General features: G+C 63.1%; 3 protein-coding genes across 3 annotated transcripts; all 3 read left to right on the forward strand.

Annotated features, from left to right (window-relative positions):
- The first annotated feature begins 8 nt into the window (after positions 1-8).
- On the forward strand, positions 9-5,850 carry CHLRE_13g589200v5 (uncharacterized protein). Its single transcript, XM_043069725.1, has 5 exons — positions 9-149; positions 313-383; positions 1,064-1,186; positions 1,424-1,562; positions 1,761-5,850. The coding sequence occupies exons 1-5, from the start codon at positions 54-56 to the stop codon at positions 3,150-3,152; spliced, it is 1,821 nt and encodes a 606-aa protein (XP_042917700.1). The 5' UTR covers positions 9-53; the 3' UTR covers positions 3,153-5,850.
- Positions 5,851-6,508: 658 nt separating this feature from the next.
- On the forward strand, positions 6,509-11,629 carry CHLRE_13g589250v5 (uncharacterized protein). The gene is made up of 13 exons (XM_043069726.1): positions 6,509-6,851; positions 7,026-7,135; positions 7,336-7,454; positions 7,736-7,809; positions 8,128-8,258; positions 8,805-8,843; positions 9,065-9,159; positions 9,525-9,588; positions 9,809-9,910; positions 10,221-10,283; positions 10,483-10,569; positions 10,812-10,883; positions 11,109-11,629. The coding sequence occupies exons 1-13, from the start codon at positions 6,746-6,748 to the stop codon at positions 11,250-11,252; spliced, it is 1,206 nt and encodes a 401-aa protein (XP_042917701.1). The 5' UTR covers positions 6,509-6,745; the 3' UTR covers positions 11,253-11,629.
- A 59-nt stretch (positions 11,630-11,688) lies between these two features.
- Positions 11,689-17,920, forward strand: CHLRE_13g589300v5 (uncharacterized protein). The gene is made up of 15 exons (XM_043069727.1): positions 11,689-11,883; positions 11,949-12,173; positions 12,427-12,589; positions 12,751-12,932; positions 13,217-13,286; positions 13,510-13,573; positions 13,723-13,777; positions 13,984-14,082; positions 14,400-14,472; positions 14,628-15,034; positions 15,188-15,408; positions 15,671-15,826; positions 16,104-16,402; positions 16,554-16,800; positions 17,082-17,920. Exons 1-15 carry the CDS (start codon positions 11,869-11,871, stop codon positions 17,410-17,412), a joined length of 2,607 nt encoding a protein of 868 aa, XP_042917702.1. The 5' UTR covers positions 11,689-11,868; the 3' UTR covers positions 17,413-17,920.

Below are 17,920 nucleotides of genomic sequence, written 5' to 3' on the forward strand. Positions count from 1 at the left end.
GCTCTAATCACATCCCTTGCACCTCAGCGCGCCTTTGAGCTTCAGTTGAAAATATGGCGACAGTAGTTTCGGAAGCTGCAGACGCGGACCAGGAGGAGTTCTGCTACATTTGCTTTGAAGGCCGTTCATGCGGAGAGCCGCTAGAGAAGGTAGGGCTCGATTTGAGGCGGGTGGCGCTGGCGCGGAGCGACCAGAGAATTCGCGGTATTCCCCGCGTGTTCTTTCAAACCATATCAATACCGCATTCATCAGCAGAGGAGTGCAACGGTAGCGCGGGAATCGGTCGAAACCCTGGGGTCCTACTGCTCGCAGGTCTGCAAATGTCCGACACGGGTTCATCGCAAATGCGTGGCGAGATGGCAGCTCTATTCTGCAGGCCGCAAGTGAGTTGTGCAACGCTTTTGTCGCTTTCAATCATTCGACGGCCTTGACTTGTTCCAGCGTCATAAGACAGAGACTTGAGCCGGGCGCATTCCTTTTGGACCAAAAAGAAACCGATTCGCACCACGAGACAGCTCAGCACTGGCTCGCGGAACCGCGACGGTTGAAGCGGGTCTCGCTCCGTGCCGCCGCGCGTGGATACGGCGCTCTCCGTGATTATTTGAAAGCGTCTGCAAATGCGCTGGTTGTGAGGGTTGCTGAAATTGCCCAGTTGGACTCGCCCATCGTTTATGTGCATCGACGTCGCGCTTTCTAGGCTGCCGAGAGTTGGCCGCACAGCCTTGCGAATCCATGTCCAACTGGATTCAGGACGATTTCGGGGCTCCGTAGCACGCCCAGGCTCGTTGAAACGACGACTCGCAGCGTTTGGTCTCCGGACGCCGAACCTGGGCCGCAACCGCGGCACGCACCGCCGCGTTCCGCAGCTAGCAGCCATGTCTCCCCCAGCCACAGCTCATGCGATATCATGCGGAACCTGCGACGTTACCGCGCACGGCTTCACATCCCTGCCGCTCTTGCACAAGAGCCTTGATGCTTCTGACCTGCATGTGCGGAACTCCCACCCACACACGGTATCTCGCCATGCTTCCCTTGCGGGTGAACCCCGAAACCTTGAACACAGGGAGGAGAAGACGTGCCGCTTCTGCCAAGACACGCTACCCGATTGGAAGCAAGTGCTCACGCCGGCGGCGCTGCCCCCTGCGATACCCGTGCTATCCATCTACTATAACAACACCTGCTGCCGGTGAGTCGAATAGCAGGCGTGGACACTGGACAGGGGGCGACGCGGCGACGGGGCGAAGACACGGGCCTGCACGTTGTGGGCGCGCTCGATCGAATACCACCGACCCTGTTGCCACAGAAAGCAGCAACCAGCAGCAAACATCGCACTGACTGTCCACACCATCCCCCAAGCCTGTGTTCGTTCCGACCTCCCCGGCCTTCCTTTGCCCGCGCTCGTCCCCGCAACCCGCCCTCGCAGCATGAAGGTGCGGCCCGGCCCAGACGGCCTGCAGGCCTTCCTGCGGCAGCTAGAGGTCATCGTGGGCCGTGACGTGGCGCAGGTCAACTTCGTGTTCCGCTGCCGCTGCCCCGACACGGGGGCCGAGATCTTCCTGCAGGTGGGGGGCGGCGGCCTTAGCGGTCGTGGGGCAGTTGGGGTGGAAGTGGCAAGAGTGATGGCGTTGGCATGGGTGGTGTCAACTGGGGTGCCGTGCATGGCAGCGTGCGGGAATGGGCCGGCCCAAAGCGCTCCTTGAAGCTGCACGTGTGCCATGTGCTAACGTTGGTCTGTACGTGGTTCTTTGTCTTGATGGCAGGGCCTGCAAGCCTTTGAAGCGGCGATGCACTGCGCCTGCGTGCGCGCCGCGCAGCGAAGCGTGCAGCAGCAGCAACAGCAGATGCAAATGCAGCTTGTGCAGCAGCAGGCGCAGCTGCTGCAGCAGCAACAGCAGCACGGCGCGAGGCTCGCACCGGCACCGCTGGAGCCCCAGCATGGAGGCGCCCTGCCGCAAGACACGCAAGCCCATCAGCCCCATAACCAGCCCCACCTGCCCTGCCAACAGCACCGTCACCACCAGCAGCACCACGGCCCAGGCCACCAGCCTCTGCGCCGCGCCGCCTCCGCGCCGCACGTGCTAGTCCACGGCGCTCGCAGCCGCCACCAGCACCACCACCATCACCAGCACCCGCCGCTGACAAGGCTGGTCCCCGCAGCAGGCGCTGCGGAAGCAACGGCGGAGCCCGTAGCCGCACAGAGCCGCGGCGCTGGCGAGGGCGTTGCCGCCGGTGTGGCTGCCGCGCCGCATCCGCTGCCGCAGGAGGCGCGCCGGATGGCAGGAGCGACGTCCGTCGTGAGCGGGGGAGCCGCAATGACGGTGGCGGTGGCGCCCGTGCCCTCATCGCACCAGCTGGCATCAGCTGCGACTGCCGCCAGCCACTCTGGCAGCAGCAGTAGCAGCACAGCAAGCGGCAGTGGTAGCAGCAGCAGTGGCAGCACCGGCGCGGTGGCTTGTCGCGGCGTCATGGGCTGGCCGGTGCCGCCGTCGGGCACCAATGCCCTCAGCTCGGCAGCAGCAAATGCGACGGCGGCGGCGGCGGCGGTGGCTTGCTCGGCAGCGGACGATACTCAGCCGGCGACGACGTCGGTGCTGTGCAGCACTGGCCTGATCGACGACGGCACTCTGGCCATGCCGGCTGATGGAAATAGCGTCGCCATGGGCGATAGCGCCTGCTTCGCAGGGCCGCCCTTGGCCGAGGACAGCGCCGGCGACAGCTGCAAGGCCGCAGCTGCCGCGCTACGACCGCCGCCGCCGGCCCTTGCGTCGGCGCCGCCTCCGGTGCAGGCGAGACAGAGTCAGTCCGCCCCCGTGCCCCAGTCTAGCCGACGCCTGGGCTCAGTGCTGGGTCATCTGAATGCAGCCATGCAGGCGGCACAGCCAGCGTCAGCTGCCAATGCAGTGCCGGCAGTGGCAGTCAGTGCAGCCGTCAACATACGCCTACCGTCGCTTCGGCAGCTTAGCACACGCGCCAGCACCTCTGGTGTTGCCAGCAGCGCGGCTGCCGCAGCGCCCACGCCGGCGGCGGCTGGCTCCACGTCAGAAAGCGGCGGCGGCAGCTCTAAGCTTTTCGGCTCATTTCTGAATTTGAACAGGCTCCGGGCGTTGTTTGGCAAGAAGGCTTCGGCCAGTGCGCCTCGCACTCGCACCTAAGCTGCCGAGCAGGCGACATACTTGAGCTGACAGCGGCGTGCTATCGAGCAGTAACGTCAAGTAAAGTGGTGAAGAGTTGACGCCCACTGGGCGAGAGTGGCAAATACCCGTACGTCTCCAACCGTACGCGTACGAAGGTGCAATGTACGTGGCATGATAATCCATTTATAGGCCTGTCTAGAATTGCAGTGACGTGCGAATGAGTCGCGCGGGCACGATTTGTAACGCAGCAAGGTAAGCCCTGCACTTTGTAGTGCTTTCTTTACGATGTGCACACCCGCTGGCACCGCGACAAAGGGGCGTGTGTGCGCATACATGCTGGCCGTGTCGTGGTGATGGGCCGTATGTTGTTTGGCTGCGCACCACCTAGGTGGAAGTACGTCCCATGCTGATGGTTGAACTTGTGAGGTTGCGTGGCGTTTCTCTTGGCCATGCAGCTTGAGCGGGCCGATGCGGAGGCCATGCGAGGCTATTCACTGCATTCATGTGAGAGACACGGCACGCGGAGTCGTGTGGATGCTGGGTGCGGTTCCTTGGCTATACGAAAGATAGTAGGGGCCTTTCGGTAGCGTCATGTTGAGAGTGCCGTCGTATCGCCTAGGCTTGTGTGATCTAAGAGCGACGGCAATGGAGGGCTGTGTGGCAGTAGTGGCAGGGGCTGGCGCGGTCTGTACGTCGGAGAACGCTTTGATGCAGCTTGAGTTGTAGCTTGCTGCCTTTGGTCGTACTGCTGGATCGAAAGATATGCGTGCGTGCACATCCAAGCAGTACAGCCAACAAGAAACCGTTTGTGCATGCTGGCAGTCGCACGAAGTGTGCACGCTCGCAGATTGTCGGCAGCAGTGGATTGCGGTGAGAGACTATGTCTGCTTTATGTACATGCAATGCTCGGTACGGCCGTTGATGGTCTTTGATGTGAGTTGGCGACGGGTGCTTGGTTGGCATCGCTTGTAGCAGCATAAGGAGGAAAGGGACACGCTTCTTGGACGGGGTAAAGGCCAATTCTGCCGTCTGTGCTGTATGTAGCAGCGAAGCGTAGGTATGTCTATCGTGTTAGGGCACGGTATGCCTTCACGAGCTGACGTGTCTCTGCGGGAGAAACCGTTTGCTGGTCAGCAGCAAAGTGGTATTTGCCCCCTGTACGCGACTGATGCGTGTGTGGGCTACGTGTTGTTTTGTAGTATGTTTACAAGTGCATTTGGGTTTTACGGGGATGCATTGCGCAGTTGCGTGCAGCTGCAGAGGAAGGTCGTTGGGACGGGAAAGGGTTGGCAATTGTGCACGACATCGCCAACGACGTCGTGCTGTTGCCTTCTCCAATCACGCAATTTTAGTTCATCTTAGTTAACATGACGGGTAAGACCGGAGGAACTGGCTGGCGGAAGCACGGCACGGAGCAACGACGCAAGGGATGCCATTCATTGCATGCAACCCAACGTTCTGCAGTCCTTCATGGTTAGCGACGGGCTGCTTCCCGGTAACCCTGAGCTGGCGGAGGTTTGTGTCCCGCCTATGGATTGTGCATGGGGTCTTCGTCGTGGCCTTGGTCATCACAGGAGATTTCTGGGTGAGCCATGCACGGATGATGTCCCTTAGCAGTTGTGTTCGCCTGTATTATTAGCAGTATACCGTCTGCATATAGCCGTTGTCGTTAATGGGCGTGGTGGCTGTTCGGCGTGCGGATGGTTACTTCGCCGTGCGCTGGGCTCTCTGCGTGCCAATGGTCCCCTGCAGTGGCGCTCACCTATGAACCCTAAGTACGTTTTTAAAGAGTTGGTGGCAAGGAAATTTGTTTGGCTTTATGGCCGTGGCTGGCTTTTCGGGTTGGGGCTCCAGACGTCCGTTTCCTATGAGCTTGCGCCCGCGGTGATTGCCTCGGCGTAGATATGCACTGGTCCACCTCCTACTGGTCCACCTCCTCCTTCTTTGATTGTGAGAACTGCGTCTGCTTTCCGATGTTGTTGTTTTTGGTCGTATGTAGCCGTTCCAGGGGGGCGAAGCCCCCCAGGAACACCCCTGTCTGTGCGTTCGAAGAAAAGCGTGCAGGGCCAGGGGAGGGGGGAGGCGGACCAAAAGTCGGCAAAAAGTATCACACTGGCACAAACCGCGACTGCTCCCTAAGGCAGCCACCTCCTTGTTGGTCGTATATGTGTGTGTGCGATGCCGTGGACCCGCACCGATGGAGAGGTGTTAGCTGGGAAGACGCCTGAAGACGTTGCGCCCTCGTGCGCGAGGCTGCTGGTGGGCGATTCAGGGACGGTGGGTTGCTGTGCATGGGTGCGCAAACAAGTACCCGTTTACCAAGTGCAGTATGTTCTCACTTCGTGTGTTTAACAAGGATTGGATGCGTGTGAAGGTGCCGGTGCGGTATGGGCGTATGGCAGTAGTGCCTGTGCTCAGTCCTTCACATTTCGCCCTTGCCCTCTTGGCATCCTGAGCGACACGCTTTCACCAGTTCCTGTCCTCCGTCTTCGCCTCCCTCCTCCTCCGCAGCTGATTCCCATTGCGACCGGCTGCAAAGAGCGGAGCGGTATCTGGAGCTAGACGGTTAGAATTGTGCGTGTGCGATGGGACAGTGGTAAGGCAGGTTGGTAAAGTCCCGTAGGGTGCAGCTGATTCCCAGAACCCAACAGATGGCACACAACCCAACAGGGCAGGAGTGCGCGGCTGGTCGAACGCCGGAGTTACTGTACCGACAAGTTGCTGGCTGGCTGGAAGTTTGCTGACGCGCATTCCTCACGCTCCGGGCGCCCGGCCAGGCGATAGCACCACACAGACACACCGCAACGCCACACTCGCGAGGCAGAGCCGCATCGCACCTGCAGGAAGGTGACCAGCGTCCACGGATGAGCACTGGAGTAGGCTACGGTGCTAGACGACAGGGCGTGCCGCCGCCAATGCCGATAGCCGGCAAGGCAAGGCATGAGCGCGGGGCTGGTCAAACGCCGGAGGTACTGTACCGAAGAGTCGCTGGCTTGCTGGCAGGCTGGAGGTTTGCTGACGCGCATTCCTGACTCTCCGGGTGCGCAGCCAGGCCCCAGGGCCCAGGACCCCGCGCCCGTGACCTCGCCGCGCGCAGCAGACTTGATGGGTTTGGCACGTTTGGCACGTGGGGAATGCCCCAGTCGCACACATCGCATCGGTCGTTGTGCCCGGGGTTCTGTTACACAGCTGGGCACATCACGCCTTTCGCCCCACATACAGGCGTCCACATGAACAGGGCAATGCCGGCAGTGCCGAACTTCGCGCTGCGCAACCAGGAACCCGCGCATGGGTTTGGCACGTTCGGCACGTTGACGACGGCAATCAACAACCACTATATAGTTTTGTTGTAATTCTAACATACATGATAGATTCCGCACGAAACGCACCGCCTACAAAAGACTGAGTACCAGGGCTTTCAATCATCCCCGACGAGCTTTCCGTTGCTAGGTTCCTTTGGCAATTCCATTAACGCACTGTATAGCTTGGGCACCACAGAGACTGGCGAACGTGTTACGAGATAGTTTGGGCGGCCGGTGCAAGGCTGCCGAAAGCATCGGTTTGGCGTTCCGACGCGTGCACGCACGCAACACGCTGCCAATTATAGTATAATGAGTCGCCAAGACGTCCCCTATTCGCCCCTAGATGGGGGCCCCTCAACATCTGCCGGGCTGGACCGGGACCGAGACGCGCACAAGCTCAAGCCCCGACCGACCGGTAAGCGTATGGAGCTTAGTGTATATAACAAAAGAAAAAGTTACAGGCATAGTAAGTAGACCGAGCCCTGCGTCGGTGGCGCGCAGCCTCCACAGCTGTACCCAACGTGACCCACGCTGCGGTGGCGGCCTTCCTGTGACTCGCCCTGGCCTCCCCCTGCCTACCTTTGCACAGGGCGCGAGGGGGATCGCAGTGGACATGGGGGTCTTCGCAGGACCCACTCGCTCCAATACAAAACGGTGCTAGGTGGCGAGCTGCCACAAGGCATCCGACAACGTGACAAGGTACAGCACAGGCCTAGACAGCTCGCGCGCCCAGCCCTTGCTGGTAACCCGATGATACGTCCTCTGTCCATATTCTGGTCCTAGTATCATTCGCATGCTCCCGCTCGTGTGCTCTGGGGGCCAAGCTGCGTCGCCTCGCACGCACACCCCTTCTCCTGCCTGCCACCCGCCTCCCTACGCCCTCCCATCTGCACACGCAGTTTGTGCCGCTGCCACTCGACAGCAGCAGAGCGGCGTCTCCGGGGCGGATAGAGGAGGCGCCGGAGCCGGGGCTATCTGACTTCGCGGGGCTAGTGCCAGCGCCCTCGGGTCGAGCCAGGTGCGTGGAGGACACACAGCTTTCAAGTGTTACAAGAGGGAGCCGCTTACACAGCTCATGAGCCAATGACACTGAAAGCACACAGCACAGTGGTGGACACGGGCCGTCGCCCGCACCAGCAATACGCGCACATGCCGCAGAAGTTTGGTCGATGGGGCCATGGCCCTTCGACGCGGGATGGGGGCGGTCATGCGGCGTTGACGGTTCGGAGGTATCCGGCTCGCGGCGCACAGGATCACTGTCCATCGCTGCTTGTATGTGATAATGTGACACTAATGCAGAATCACGGTGTATTGCATCTCGGAGGCTCTGGACCGCGTCAAGCTTGAGTCCCTCATACGCATCAAGCACCCAGGTGGGTGGGTGAGGGGGCTGGGGTGGCGTGGGGGGCGCACTCCAACCGCGGTAGGTTGTGTGGTGGCCCGGTGGGGAGGAGTGCTTTGCGGCATCGTTGCAGCTGGTGGGGGCGGGGTGACCAAAGCGCCGCGTGGGCGGGGAGGCGAAGCGACCACACGATGTGGTGAGACGAAGCGCAGCAGGCCCGGGGACCTCCGAAGCGCTTTCGCCGCGTGGGCATGGCGCGGAGGCCTTTCGCTCTAGCTATGATAGCCGTGATAGCTGTGGCAGTAGCTCCGTCGCTGATGGACTGTCGCCTTCTCTTGCCTGCTCCCAGCCTGGGAGACGCACTCATATCAGGACGTGGTGCACGCCCGGCTGCCGGGGCCCGCCGCCAGCAGCACCACCGCAGGCGGCGCGCCGCCCGACGAGCTTGGCGCCGTGCGGGCGGACGTGTTCTTCTTCGAGGTGGGCGGTCATGGGGCGGGTGTGGTGGGGCGGGTGCGGTGGGGCGGGTTCGGTGGGTGGGTTCGGTGGGGGCGGGTGTGGTAGGGCGTGTGTGTGGGGTGTGTGTGTGGGGGGGGGGGCGGGTGTGGTGGTGCGGGTGCGGTGTGTGTTGGGTGTGGTGGGTGGGCGTGATGGGTGGGTGTTGGGGACGGGTGTGGTGGGGCGTCTGCGGGGCCTTGGGAGTTCGGGAAGTTAAATCCAGGCGCCACGGTGAGGGGTTGCGGTGACGGGTTGGTGGCAGCCGAAGCCAAACTGATGGGGAGGGACCCGTAGCCGAGTTACCGCGGCATGCTTGGTCACATTGAAATCCCGCCTTCGAATCGGGCGGCATGGATTCGGGTTCATTGGTTCGTTGGTTCGACGACAGGAATGGGTTGGGCCAGGGCGAGGTCGTGTCCACACCTCCTGTCCGCACCTCGCGGCCTCACCTCCACCTCTTCCCACCTCACCTGTTCTCCCCACCTCTGCCTCTCCCTGCCCGTGTGCGTCCCCACCTGTCCCCTGCAGTACGGCGTGGTGGCGTTCTGGGGCCTGCAGCAGCAGCAGGTGCGGCTGGGCGCTGGGTCGGCCTGCGGTCTGGGCCCTGCCCAGCTGGACTGTCCGTATGCGTTTCTTTCCTTCCTCCCCACCACCGCCATCGTGTACATACACGACTGGTATGTGCTCTTCCCCGCTGCCCCAACTGCCAAGCACCTGCTGCCGCGCCCTGCCTGCGCCCTGCCTCAAACCCCCCACGCCGCCGCGCCTCACCACCACCGTGCACACAGGAGACATCCATCCTGCGCACCCTGGCGGTGTCGGCTGAGCGCAGTCCGCTGTCGCGCTACGAGCGGGACGAATTCGTGTTCAACATCAGTGTCAGGTGGGCGCGGTAGTTGGGTAGTTGGGTACTGGCACGGCACCACTTGGGTAGTTGGGTATTGGCGTGGGTCCTTGGATGTTTGGGGTCCTTGGGCACTCGGGCAACGTGTCTGGAGGGCGGCGGCAACATGGGGGCTGGGCAAAGCCAGGCACACAGTGACAGCGTGAAGCATTCAATGACGCGTGAGATGTCAGCCACCTCCCCGTCGCCTTGGCGCCCAAACAAACCTCGGCATTCACACCAATCCCCTGCCTCCCTGATGTTCAACATCGTCATCTCCTGACTAGTCATGTTTGGAACCCGCCATACCACTTCCTTAGCTTATCATGCGTCTAACCCCTGCCACCACTGCCATCACCTCGCAGCGAGCCGCCTCACATCCAGAACGACACCATCACCATCAACCGCCGCCAGGCCACTGACCACCAGGTATGCATGCGCGCACGTGTATGTGTGTGCGGGCACGGCCGTGTGTGCCGGCAAGAGAGCGTGCACGCTACGGCCAATGGCCTTCAACCGCCGCCGCGGTGTTCAATACCACCTCACAGCTCCTACCCCCGCCCTTCCCACCCTCCGTTTCAACGCCGCGTGCTTCTAACTAATTATGTCTTAAACGTTCCTCCCTTCCTGCCTCTCCCTGCTGCTGCAGGTGCGGCTGGCCATCAGCCACGCGCTGGCCCAGTCCACAAAGCTGTCTGTGTACGAGGAGCGCGTGGTGGCGCTGGTGGAGGAGAGCAAGCACCTGCCGCAGGTGGAAAAGCGCCTGGGGAGCGTGGGGGTGGGGCGGGGACGTGGTAGGCGCGTGGGAGCGTGTGTGTATGTGTGTGTAAGGGGGGGAGAAGGAATGTGGGGAGCGTGTGCGTGGGACGGGGCTGGCGTTGTTGCTCGCCTGCTTGTGTGTTGATGGGCAAGGGTGGATTTGCTCGTGAACAGTTGGCGGCCACACCACACCATTGTTTTCCTTGTGCTCTTCAACACACGCCACCATTCCTCCGCCGCGTGTTTGGTCGGTTGGTCCCGCTAATGCAAGTTCGTGTGCATGAATTCCCACTGCGCCTCAGGACCTGGCGCTGCACGGCCGCGTGTCCATGTCCACAAAGAAGCTGGCGCAGCTGATCGGCAAGGTGCGGTTGCCAGCGGCGCAGCGGCGCAGCGGGCGGAGGCGGAGGCGGCAGCCGGGCCGGGTTAGCGGCACTAACATTGCTGGCGCGATGCCTCTGTCGGGCTAGACTCCGCCACCCTGTCTTGTACCTACCGGTAGTCATGCCTGGAACCCACCCACTTCCACCCACCCACTTCTACCCACCCACGCACGCACCACAGGTGTTTCTGCAGTCGTCCACGCTCAACCTGCTGTCCACCGTCATGGACACACCCGAGTTCTTCTGGAGCGCACCCGACCAGCTGCAGGTGGGCTTAAGGGTGGGAGGGGGGAGGTAGGGAGGGAGCGAGAGCATAGCAGGGTGGTCAAGGGAGGGACGGCAAGGGGTTTGGGTGCTTGGAGGACAAGGCACGCTTGCAACGACGTGCTCCTGACCCCTGGTAGCGGGTATCGTATGCGCGCGGATTGTTCCCTGCACACCCGCGACTTGTTTGTAATCTCAACCTCTTGGCTTACCTGCGGAATCCCGTGGGCTCTTCCCCCCCCCCAGGCGCTGTACGAGCGCGCCTGCGAGTACCTAGAGTTGGACACGCGTGCAGAGGTGCTCAATGCGCGGTTCGAGGTGAGGAACGGGGACCGGGGTTGGTTTGATGGGGCTTGATCAACGTAAGGCTTGCAGCGGAGTCTCTGAAGGTCCGGGAGCGCTCTGGTTCAGTGCAGAGGGCCAGCTAACCGCATCGGGAGCGGTATTCCGTAGTGCCGATACGCCAACATGCTAGGCACGCCATGCAAGCACAGTGACTTAAAGATGCGTCGTGCATGATTTACGCCGCGCTTGGCACCGCAGGTGCTTCAAGAGATGCTGGACATGCTGCGCGACCACAAGAACAACTCGCACGCCGCGCGCCTGGAATGGATTATCATCTGGCTGCTGCTGGTGGACGTTATTCTCATGCTCTTCCAGCTGCTCAGCCTGTTCGGGCTGGTGTAAAATCTTGCAAGCTTGTTTTATTTTTGGTTGTTGACCTTGGTAGCAGAGTGGAGGGAGGCACGAGCGTCAGGACGCAGGGGCGCCCTGTGCGGGCAGTGGGGCACCCTTGAGATGCGAGGGGGGGGGCGTGTCGTTGGATGCCTTCGATGCTACGTATTCTTTCTGTACGGTTTGAGAGCGGGTGCCTGGAGAGTCTTTACGTGACTTGCAGTAGCTGCATGAGAGTCTGCGGGCCGAGGCGTCGGTTGGCCGAGGCACCAATGGGCGGGGGAGGCAGGTCACTGGTTGGACACGTGGGGTGCCTGGACATGACGTGCATCGCACGGTGTTTGGGACCATGCCCTTCTAGGGGCGCAGAATTTAACAGTCTATTGGTACAAAAGCTTGCGTCTGAGTCCAATGCCTTCCTTACACAGGCAGAGTTTAAAGTCTGCGTCTGTCGCTCCAAAACTTGCCCCGTCGACAAGCTCGCTTGGCAAATACTGTAGCCAGTAGGCGCGTTCTTGTAAATAATTGTTATAGCAGCTGCTCTGTGCACAGCCGCGACAGCTGGTCCGCGCTCGACTCGCACAGCTTTGAGCTCCACGCGTCAGCCTCTTTCCACCCAAAGGACACCATGGCTGATATGGAGGTAACGCAAAGACATGAGCGTAGCTCATATCAATGTGCTGACACACAATATGCAAATGTCGACAGGTGGACGACCACGACGTGGCACACGACCAAGAGCGCAAGCGCCGAGCAGTGGAAAAGCTTAATCGGGGTATCGTGTACGTTAACATTGCTCAGCCAGCAGCACGCCCGGAGCTTACGGTGGCTCAGGCGACTAAAATTATCACTGAAGCAACCGACGCCCTGCAAGGCAACAAGAAAATCAACGCGCAAAATGCCTTTGACATCGAGACGGCTGACGCGCTAGTGGTAAGCGGCGGGAGGCTGGCCCCGTTCATACACCGGCCTCAGCGCGTAGGGGCTGCCGGGTTGGGCGTCCCCGTGGGGCGCCCCTGAGACTGAGCTGCCACCTGCGTTCACGCCGCGGCAACAGCAGCGCCCCTTTCATCTAACCACGGATATGCATGCTTGTCACAGACTTAACGGCAAATCTGCCCCACTGCCCCGCCGACATGGCAACTGGATGCCCCACACCTGGACGCCCCATGACCGCACTCCGCAGACGCTGGTGTTCAGGGACAAGGATCACCGCGATGAGGACTACTTTGTCCGCAACGGCCAGGGCCTGGACACGGCCATGCGGGTGTGGGGCTACCGCATCGACAACGTCTACAACCAGGCCTATCAGGTTCTGGGGAGCAAGAAGAGCTCCAAGGCGGATGAAGGTGCGACCGGTGTAAGCGCGCCGGGTATGGGCAGGGGCAGGGGTCCAGGGGCGCAGGGCACCAGCAAAGTCGTCTGCATGGGAGTTCCAGAGGCCTCTGATGCCAGACGGGCAGCGCGCCGCCAGGCGCTCTCTTGACCAATGCGCCCGGCTGTGCCGCAGACGACGACGACGCCGACGGCGGCGACCAGCAGGGCCGGACCAAGGCCGACGGCGAGGAGGGGGAGGAGGCGGCCGAGGGCGGCGAGGAGGGGGAGGGCAAGCGTGCCAAGAAGAGGGGATCCACCAGCACGGACCCGGCCAGCACGCTCGTGTCCCAGAACGACCTGCGCACACGCGTCAAGGTGAGGCGGGCTGCCTCAAGGAGTGGTGGCGAGACATGGCAGGCTGAAGTTTCGCTCTACAAATGTTGCCCTGCCCTCGTCCGGCAAACGTACGGCATCCCCATGGGCATCTCCGCCGCTCCGTTCATCCCGAGCAAGCTGAGGCCATCGAGGCTGCCACCGCGACTCCGGAATGCAGGCCATGTATTACGAGCACAAGGAGGAAGATAACACGCAGGGCATGTGTGGCTACCATTCCTCATACTCACGTGCCCTGCTGTGTTGTCTCTTTTGTCATGTTGCAGGAGGCTACGTTTGACGCGGATCCGGTCTTCATCAACACCTCGCGCATGATTGATGAGAACAGCCCGCAGGGTGAGGGGCTGGGGGATGAAGGGCTGCCGGGGCAGTGGGAGTGGCAGTGAGGTAAGACCATCTCACCCAGATGGCAGCGGGGGCTGAGGTGGGACGCCCGAGTGAAGTGGCAGGTGCGAAGGCGGTGGTGGAGTGGAAGCTTTGGCGGCGGGAGGACACGGGGCAACGCCACACGTTGCGGCATGAGCGTTGGTGCCTCGCGCCGTTGGCGGCTCCCTTGCAGGCCTGCTGCTGCACAACCTCCCCGCCCTCAAGAACTTCAACATCGTATTTGACGCCTCCGCCAAGTGAGCGAGTACGACACTAGCAAAATCGCATTGTGCACCGCCGAGGGCCCCGACCCTGCGCAAACCCCGCCCAAACCCGTCGGGCCGGCCTGCGTATCCTGCACTCAAGCGTGACGGTATCCTGCACCGCTAACACCCGGTCGCTACAGACCCACCGAGCTGCTGGCGTGGAAGGCCGAGGACGGCGCCGCGGTGACAGGCACGGTGCGCGAGCGCATACCGGAACTACTGCTAGCACCTGCAGACCCTTAACAGATTGTGTGCGGCTGCCATCTTGATGCACCCACACCGCTGCCTGCGCCATCCTGTTATCATCCCCTCCCGTTCCCCGTTCAGTCCGCTTTAGTTTGGGCTGGTATCTACAAAGCCCCTCCTCCCTCCTCTCTCCCTGTCCCCTCCCCTCCCCTCAGGTGGACCTGTCGGGGCTGGCGGCGGCACTGGCGGGGTTGGCGACGGCGGCGCAGCGGCTTCTGCACCCCGGCCTCGACAAGCTTTATGCGCTGCTGCAGGTGCGCCCCCCCCCCCCCCGCCCGGGAGCTTATGATGTCGAGTGGTGGTGTAGGGGTGACAGAGGGCCTGACGGGCGGTGGGACGCTTCATAGACGCGGGGAGCACGTCACGGGCGGGCGCTGGCAGGGAAGGAAAGCTGCTGGCAGGCGGCGCCGGCGTGTTGTCGCCACAGTGCGCTGCCCCATCCAGAGAGGGTGCCGCCTAGAAGCCCGGGGCTGGGTACGGCAGAGGGGCGTTTGTGTCAGTGTGCCAGTGTATGCGTGGAGCACGGCAGGCCCAGTGGATCCAACCGCACCCCGTGGCGTGGCCCCCACAGCCGCAGGCAAACCTGCCCGGTGCGGCGGCGGCAGCGGCCGTGGACCCGATCGCCATGCTGGCGCGCGCGAAAGGTGCGTTCTCTGGGCGGGAGGGTTCTGTCAGCACTGGCTTAGAAACATCGAAAGTGCTGCGGCTTGGATGGGAATACGCGCACATGATCGGCGGTCCGCAGCCTGCTTACCGCAAGCCCACCTCCTGGTCCGTGCCTTCTTCCGTGCCCTCACAGCGGAGAATGTGCGTGCCACTGTGCGCGGACACCGCAACGCGGCGGCGGCGGATCTGCTGCAACAAGTGGAGGACGCCATGGACATGGATGTTGACATGGACGCAGGCGGCGGCGGCGGCGGCGGCGTCGATGACGATGACGCGATGATGGATGCAATGGAGGAGATGGAGGACGCCGGCGAGGAGCGCGGGTTCGATGAGGGCGAGCCCCGGCGACAGTCGCAGTCGCAGCAGCCCTCGCAGTCACAGCGGTCAGCGGCTTGGGGCGACGCCACTGGTGGAGACGACGTCAGTGGCGGCGGCGGTGACAGCGGCGGCGCATACGGAGACGACGGGTACGAGTCGCCGGGATACGGCGGGGCCGCGGACGGCGGCGGCGATGACGGCGGCGATGACTTCGTGTCTGCGGTGAGGCGTGGGCTGCGGGCTTGAATGTGTTGGAGCAAAGGGCCCTTGCCAGGTCTGACAACAAGGCGCTACCGGTAACATCGTCTGTCCAACCGACTTGCTCATAACAATATGTTCATTCCCCTTGCTGGTGTGATCAATGCGCCTGCGTAGCTTGAGACCCAGGACGGGCAGGGCGGCGGCGGCTCGGACGACGAGAGCGTGCTGCTCAGCCTGCTCAGCGGCCGAGCCGGCGGCAGCCAGGGCGGGGCGGGCACCGCCAGTGCCGCGGGCGGCGCCGCCTCCTCGCAGCGGTCGTCCTGGTGGAGGCCCAGTGCGGCGCGCAAGACGGCGACGGGCGCCAATTCGGCGGGCCGGCGACCGCGCGTGCAGAAGTGAGGACCAGGCCGTGTGCGGGGTCGTGCGGGGAGCAATGCTGAATGGACAGGAGCCGGGCCCCCTGTCCGCTAGCTACAGACACGGACAGCCGTGGTGCCATGCCGGGAGCAGTGCGGAATGGACAGGGGCCGGGCCCCGTGGTAGCGGGCTACAGATGCGGGCAGGCGCAGCCTTACGGAAGCTAGCGTCACAAACGGGTAAAGCATGTGCGCACATGAGCATCCATCCCTTCCTGCCTCTCGCCCTCCATCCTGCTAGGGAGAAGCCGGAGGAGGTGCCCATCGACTTCGCGGTGTGGGCTGACCCGGCGGAGGAGGTGGAGGTGACGCAGGTGGAGCTGAGGGACTTCAGCTACAAGACCAAGCGCAGGGCACGGCCACTGCCGCAGCGCGCCGCGCCGGCGCAGCCGGAGCTGTGAGTGCGTAGCGTGCTGATGTTAGACTGCACGAGACTGGCGCGCCGCGGTTGTCACCTTGTGAGGGGTTTATTCAGTGCGCTGGGTGGCATGCGGACGTCGGCACTGCTGTGTGCGCGGTGGTGGTGGTTGCTGGCACGCGGGTGCACTTCGTCAGCAGGCTCTGTCCCGCGCTGTCCGGCTGGGGCGGCATACAGGCGTTGCGCCTGGCCCTGCTGGGGTGAGCTCGGGCTTTGTGTCGACACACCGCATCCCGTGCCCACGCCCTTACCGCAGGCTACAGCAGCTCACATCGACTGTTGTCTACCTCGACCAGCTTGCCTTCCCCAGAGCCGGGGCTGGGGCTGCCGCCACCTGCGCGGACGCCTGGGCGGCGGTGCTGCTTGCTGCCAAGCAGCGCGGCAAGGAGCGTGAGCAGCAGCGCCGCGCCCAGCAGCAGCAGCAGCAGCTACAGGCGGGAGGCGGCGGACCCGCTCAGAGCTTTGCTGGCGGCGAGGGTGGCGGCGCAGGCTTCGAGGGCGCTGGAGCTGATGACTACGGCAGCGGCGGCAACGGCGCCGGATACGACGATTTCGGTGAGGAGGGGCTGGCCAGGGGGTGCGATGCTATTGCAGCTGCTGTCGCGCCTACATCCAACGCATGGACTTGCATGCCTCTGCATCTGTCCGTCATAGTCATCATGCCTTGCCCATTCTGCTATGCACTGCCTGGTTGCGTGCCTGACAGACCACGGCGGGGACAGCGGCGGTGGCTACGGCGGTGATGACGACGACGACGGCGGAGGCGCTGGTGGTGGTGGTGGCTTTGGCTTCGAGCCGTTGGGTGGCGGCGCCGGTGGCGGCGCGGGGCAGCCGACCTGGGAGCAGCTGCTGGAGCCACCGCGGCGGGTGCAGCGGCTGGCGGTGAAGTTCGACAAGTCGGCGGGTGTGGCGGACGTGGCTAGCCTAAAGCGCAACCTGGAGCACTCACTCAAGTGGGTTGAGGTCGGGGGGTTTGGCCGGGCGGGTGGAGGAAGTGGCGGGTGGTGAAGCGGCGTGGGGAGGAGGGCGCGGGGAGGAGTGAGCGGGGAGGCGGGAATCGGAGGCGGCATAGGAGCGGTAGGGCAGGTGGGAGGGGTGGCGTGAGGGAACTAGCGGCAGAGGAGCAGGCGCGGCGGTGGAAGGGGTTTGTTCCCTTGGCTGCGTTGGCAAATACGCTCTGACACTTCAGTACACCGTTACTACATGCGCGCTGCACCTGTGTGTGTGTGTGCAGGCACCTGGCCGTCTCTGGAGCCATGAAGCAGCAGCCGCGCGCGGCGGCGGCGTCCCCTGGCGGCATGCTCTCTTTCCAGGAGGTCTTGGACCAGGTCGGCGCCTTGGTCACGTCAGCAGCAGCGGCGGTTCCCGCCGGCACCACGCCCGGGAAACAGCAGCAGCAGCGCGCAGCCGGCTCATCACTGGCGGGCGTGAGCACACACCTTGCCTTCATCTGCCTGCTGCACCTGGCGAATGAGAAGAGCCTGGCGCTGGGCAACGGGGGCAACATGGACGCCCTGCACATCACCTCGCTTGGGGAGCTGGCCGCCGGCAGCAGCGGGGTGTAGCGGCGTGGTGCCTGAGGCGTGCGGTGCGGCGCGGTGTGGTGCGGTGCGGCGCAGGGGCAGGCGCAGGGGCTGGGATGGGAGCAGGAGCTAGGGTGGGAGAAACGGAGGACGCAGGACAGAGGTGCTTCGTGTGGAGCGCTGCAGGGCTGCGAGGTTTGGCGCAGTGGGCGGCGTAGTGGGGCGCGGCGTGCGGCGGGGAGGGCGCAGAGCCGCCCGGCCTGCTGCCTGGGCGATGTGGCGTGCCCCATTGCTGGCGGTGTGTATATGTCCTTACAGCCATGTCAGGTGCCACGATGCAGCTTGCTGATGCTGGCGCTGGTGCTCGTGCTGGACTGCTGGTGATTGCTAATGTCGTTCCGGGGCAGGGCAGGGTTCGCTGTGTCAGCTGTATGTGCACTGCTCGCTCTGTTCCTGACCAGCGCAGCCGCTGACGCTGTTCGGGTGGGCGTGTAGGTCGTGATGCCGGCGTTGCACGAGATGACGGGGAGTACGATGGGCCCTTTGATTA

The sequence above is a fragment of the Chlamydomonas reinhardtii genome, chromosome 13 (assembly GCF_000002595.2).
Source record: "Chlamydomonas reinhardtii strain CC-503 cw92 mt+ chromosome 13, whole genome shotgun sequence".
NCBI classification, from domain to species: domain Eukaryota; kingdom Viridiplantae; phylum Chlorophyta; class Chlorophyceae; order Chlamydomonadales; family Chlamydomonadaceae; genus Chlamydomonas; species Chlamydomonas reinhardtii.

What these genes read in the sequence shown, in the direction of transcription:
- CHLRE_13g589200v5 (XM_043069725.1), top strand. Translation starts at nt 54, where the DNA reads ATGGCGACAGTAGTTTCGGAAGCTGCAGACGCGGACCAGGAGGAGTTC. An exon ending in GCGGAGAGCCGCTAGAGAAG is followed by an intron (nt 150 to 312) that starts GTAGGGCTCGAT and finishes TACTGCTCGCAG; the next exon opens with GTCTGCAAATGTCCGACACG. An exon ending in TATAACAACACCTGCTGCCG is followed by an intron (nt 1,187 to 1,423) that starts GTGAGTCGAATA and finishes CCGCCCTCGCAG; the next exon opens with CATGAAGGTGCGGCCCGGCC.
- CHLRE_13g589250v5 (XM_043069726.1), top strand. Translation starts at nt 6,746, where the DNA reads ATGAGTCGCCAAGACGTCCCCTATTCGCCCCTAGATGGGGGCCCCTCA. An exon ending in AGAGCAAGCACCTGCCGCAG is followed by an intron (nt 9,911 to 10,220) that starts GTGGAAAAGCGC and finishes ACTGCGCCTCAG; the next exon opens with GACCTGGCGCTGCACGGCCG. An exon ending in GCGCACCCGACCAGCTGCAG is followed by an intron (nt 10,570 to 10,811) that starts GTGGGCTTAAGG and finishes CCCCCCCCCCAG; the next exon opens with GCGCTGTACGAGCGCGCCTG.
- CHLRE_13g589300v5 (XM_043069727.1), top strand. An exon ending in GCGCCGGCGCAGCCGGAGCT is followed by an intron (nt 15,827 to 16,103) that starts GTGAGTGCGTAG and finishes CCCTTACCGCAG; the next exon opens with GCTACAGCAGCTCACATCGA. An exon ending in AACCTGGAGCACTCACTCAA is followed by an intron (nt 16,801 to 17,081) that starts GTGGGTTGAGGT and finishes GTGTGTGTGCAG; the next exon opens with GCACCTGGCCGTCTCTGGAG.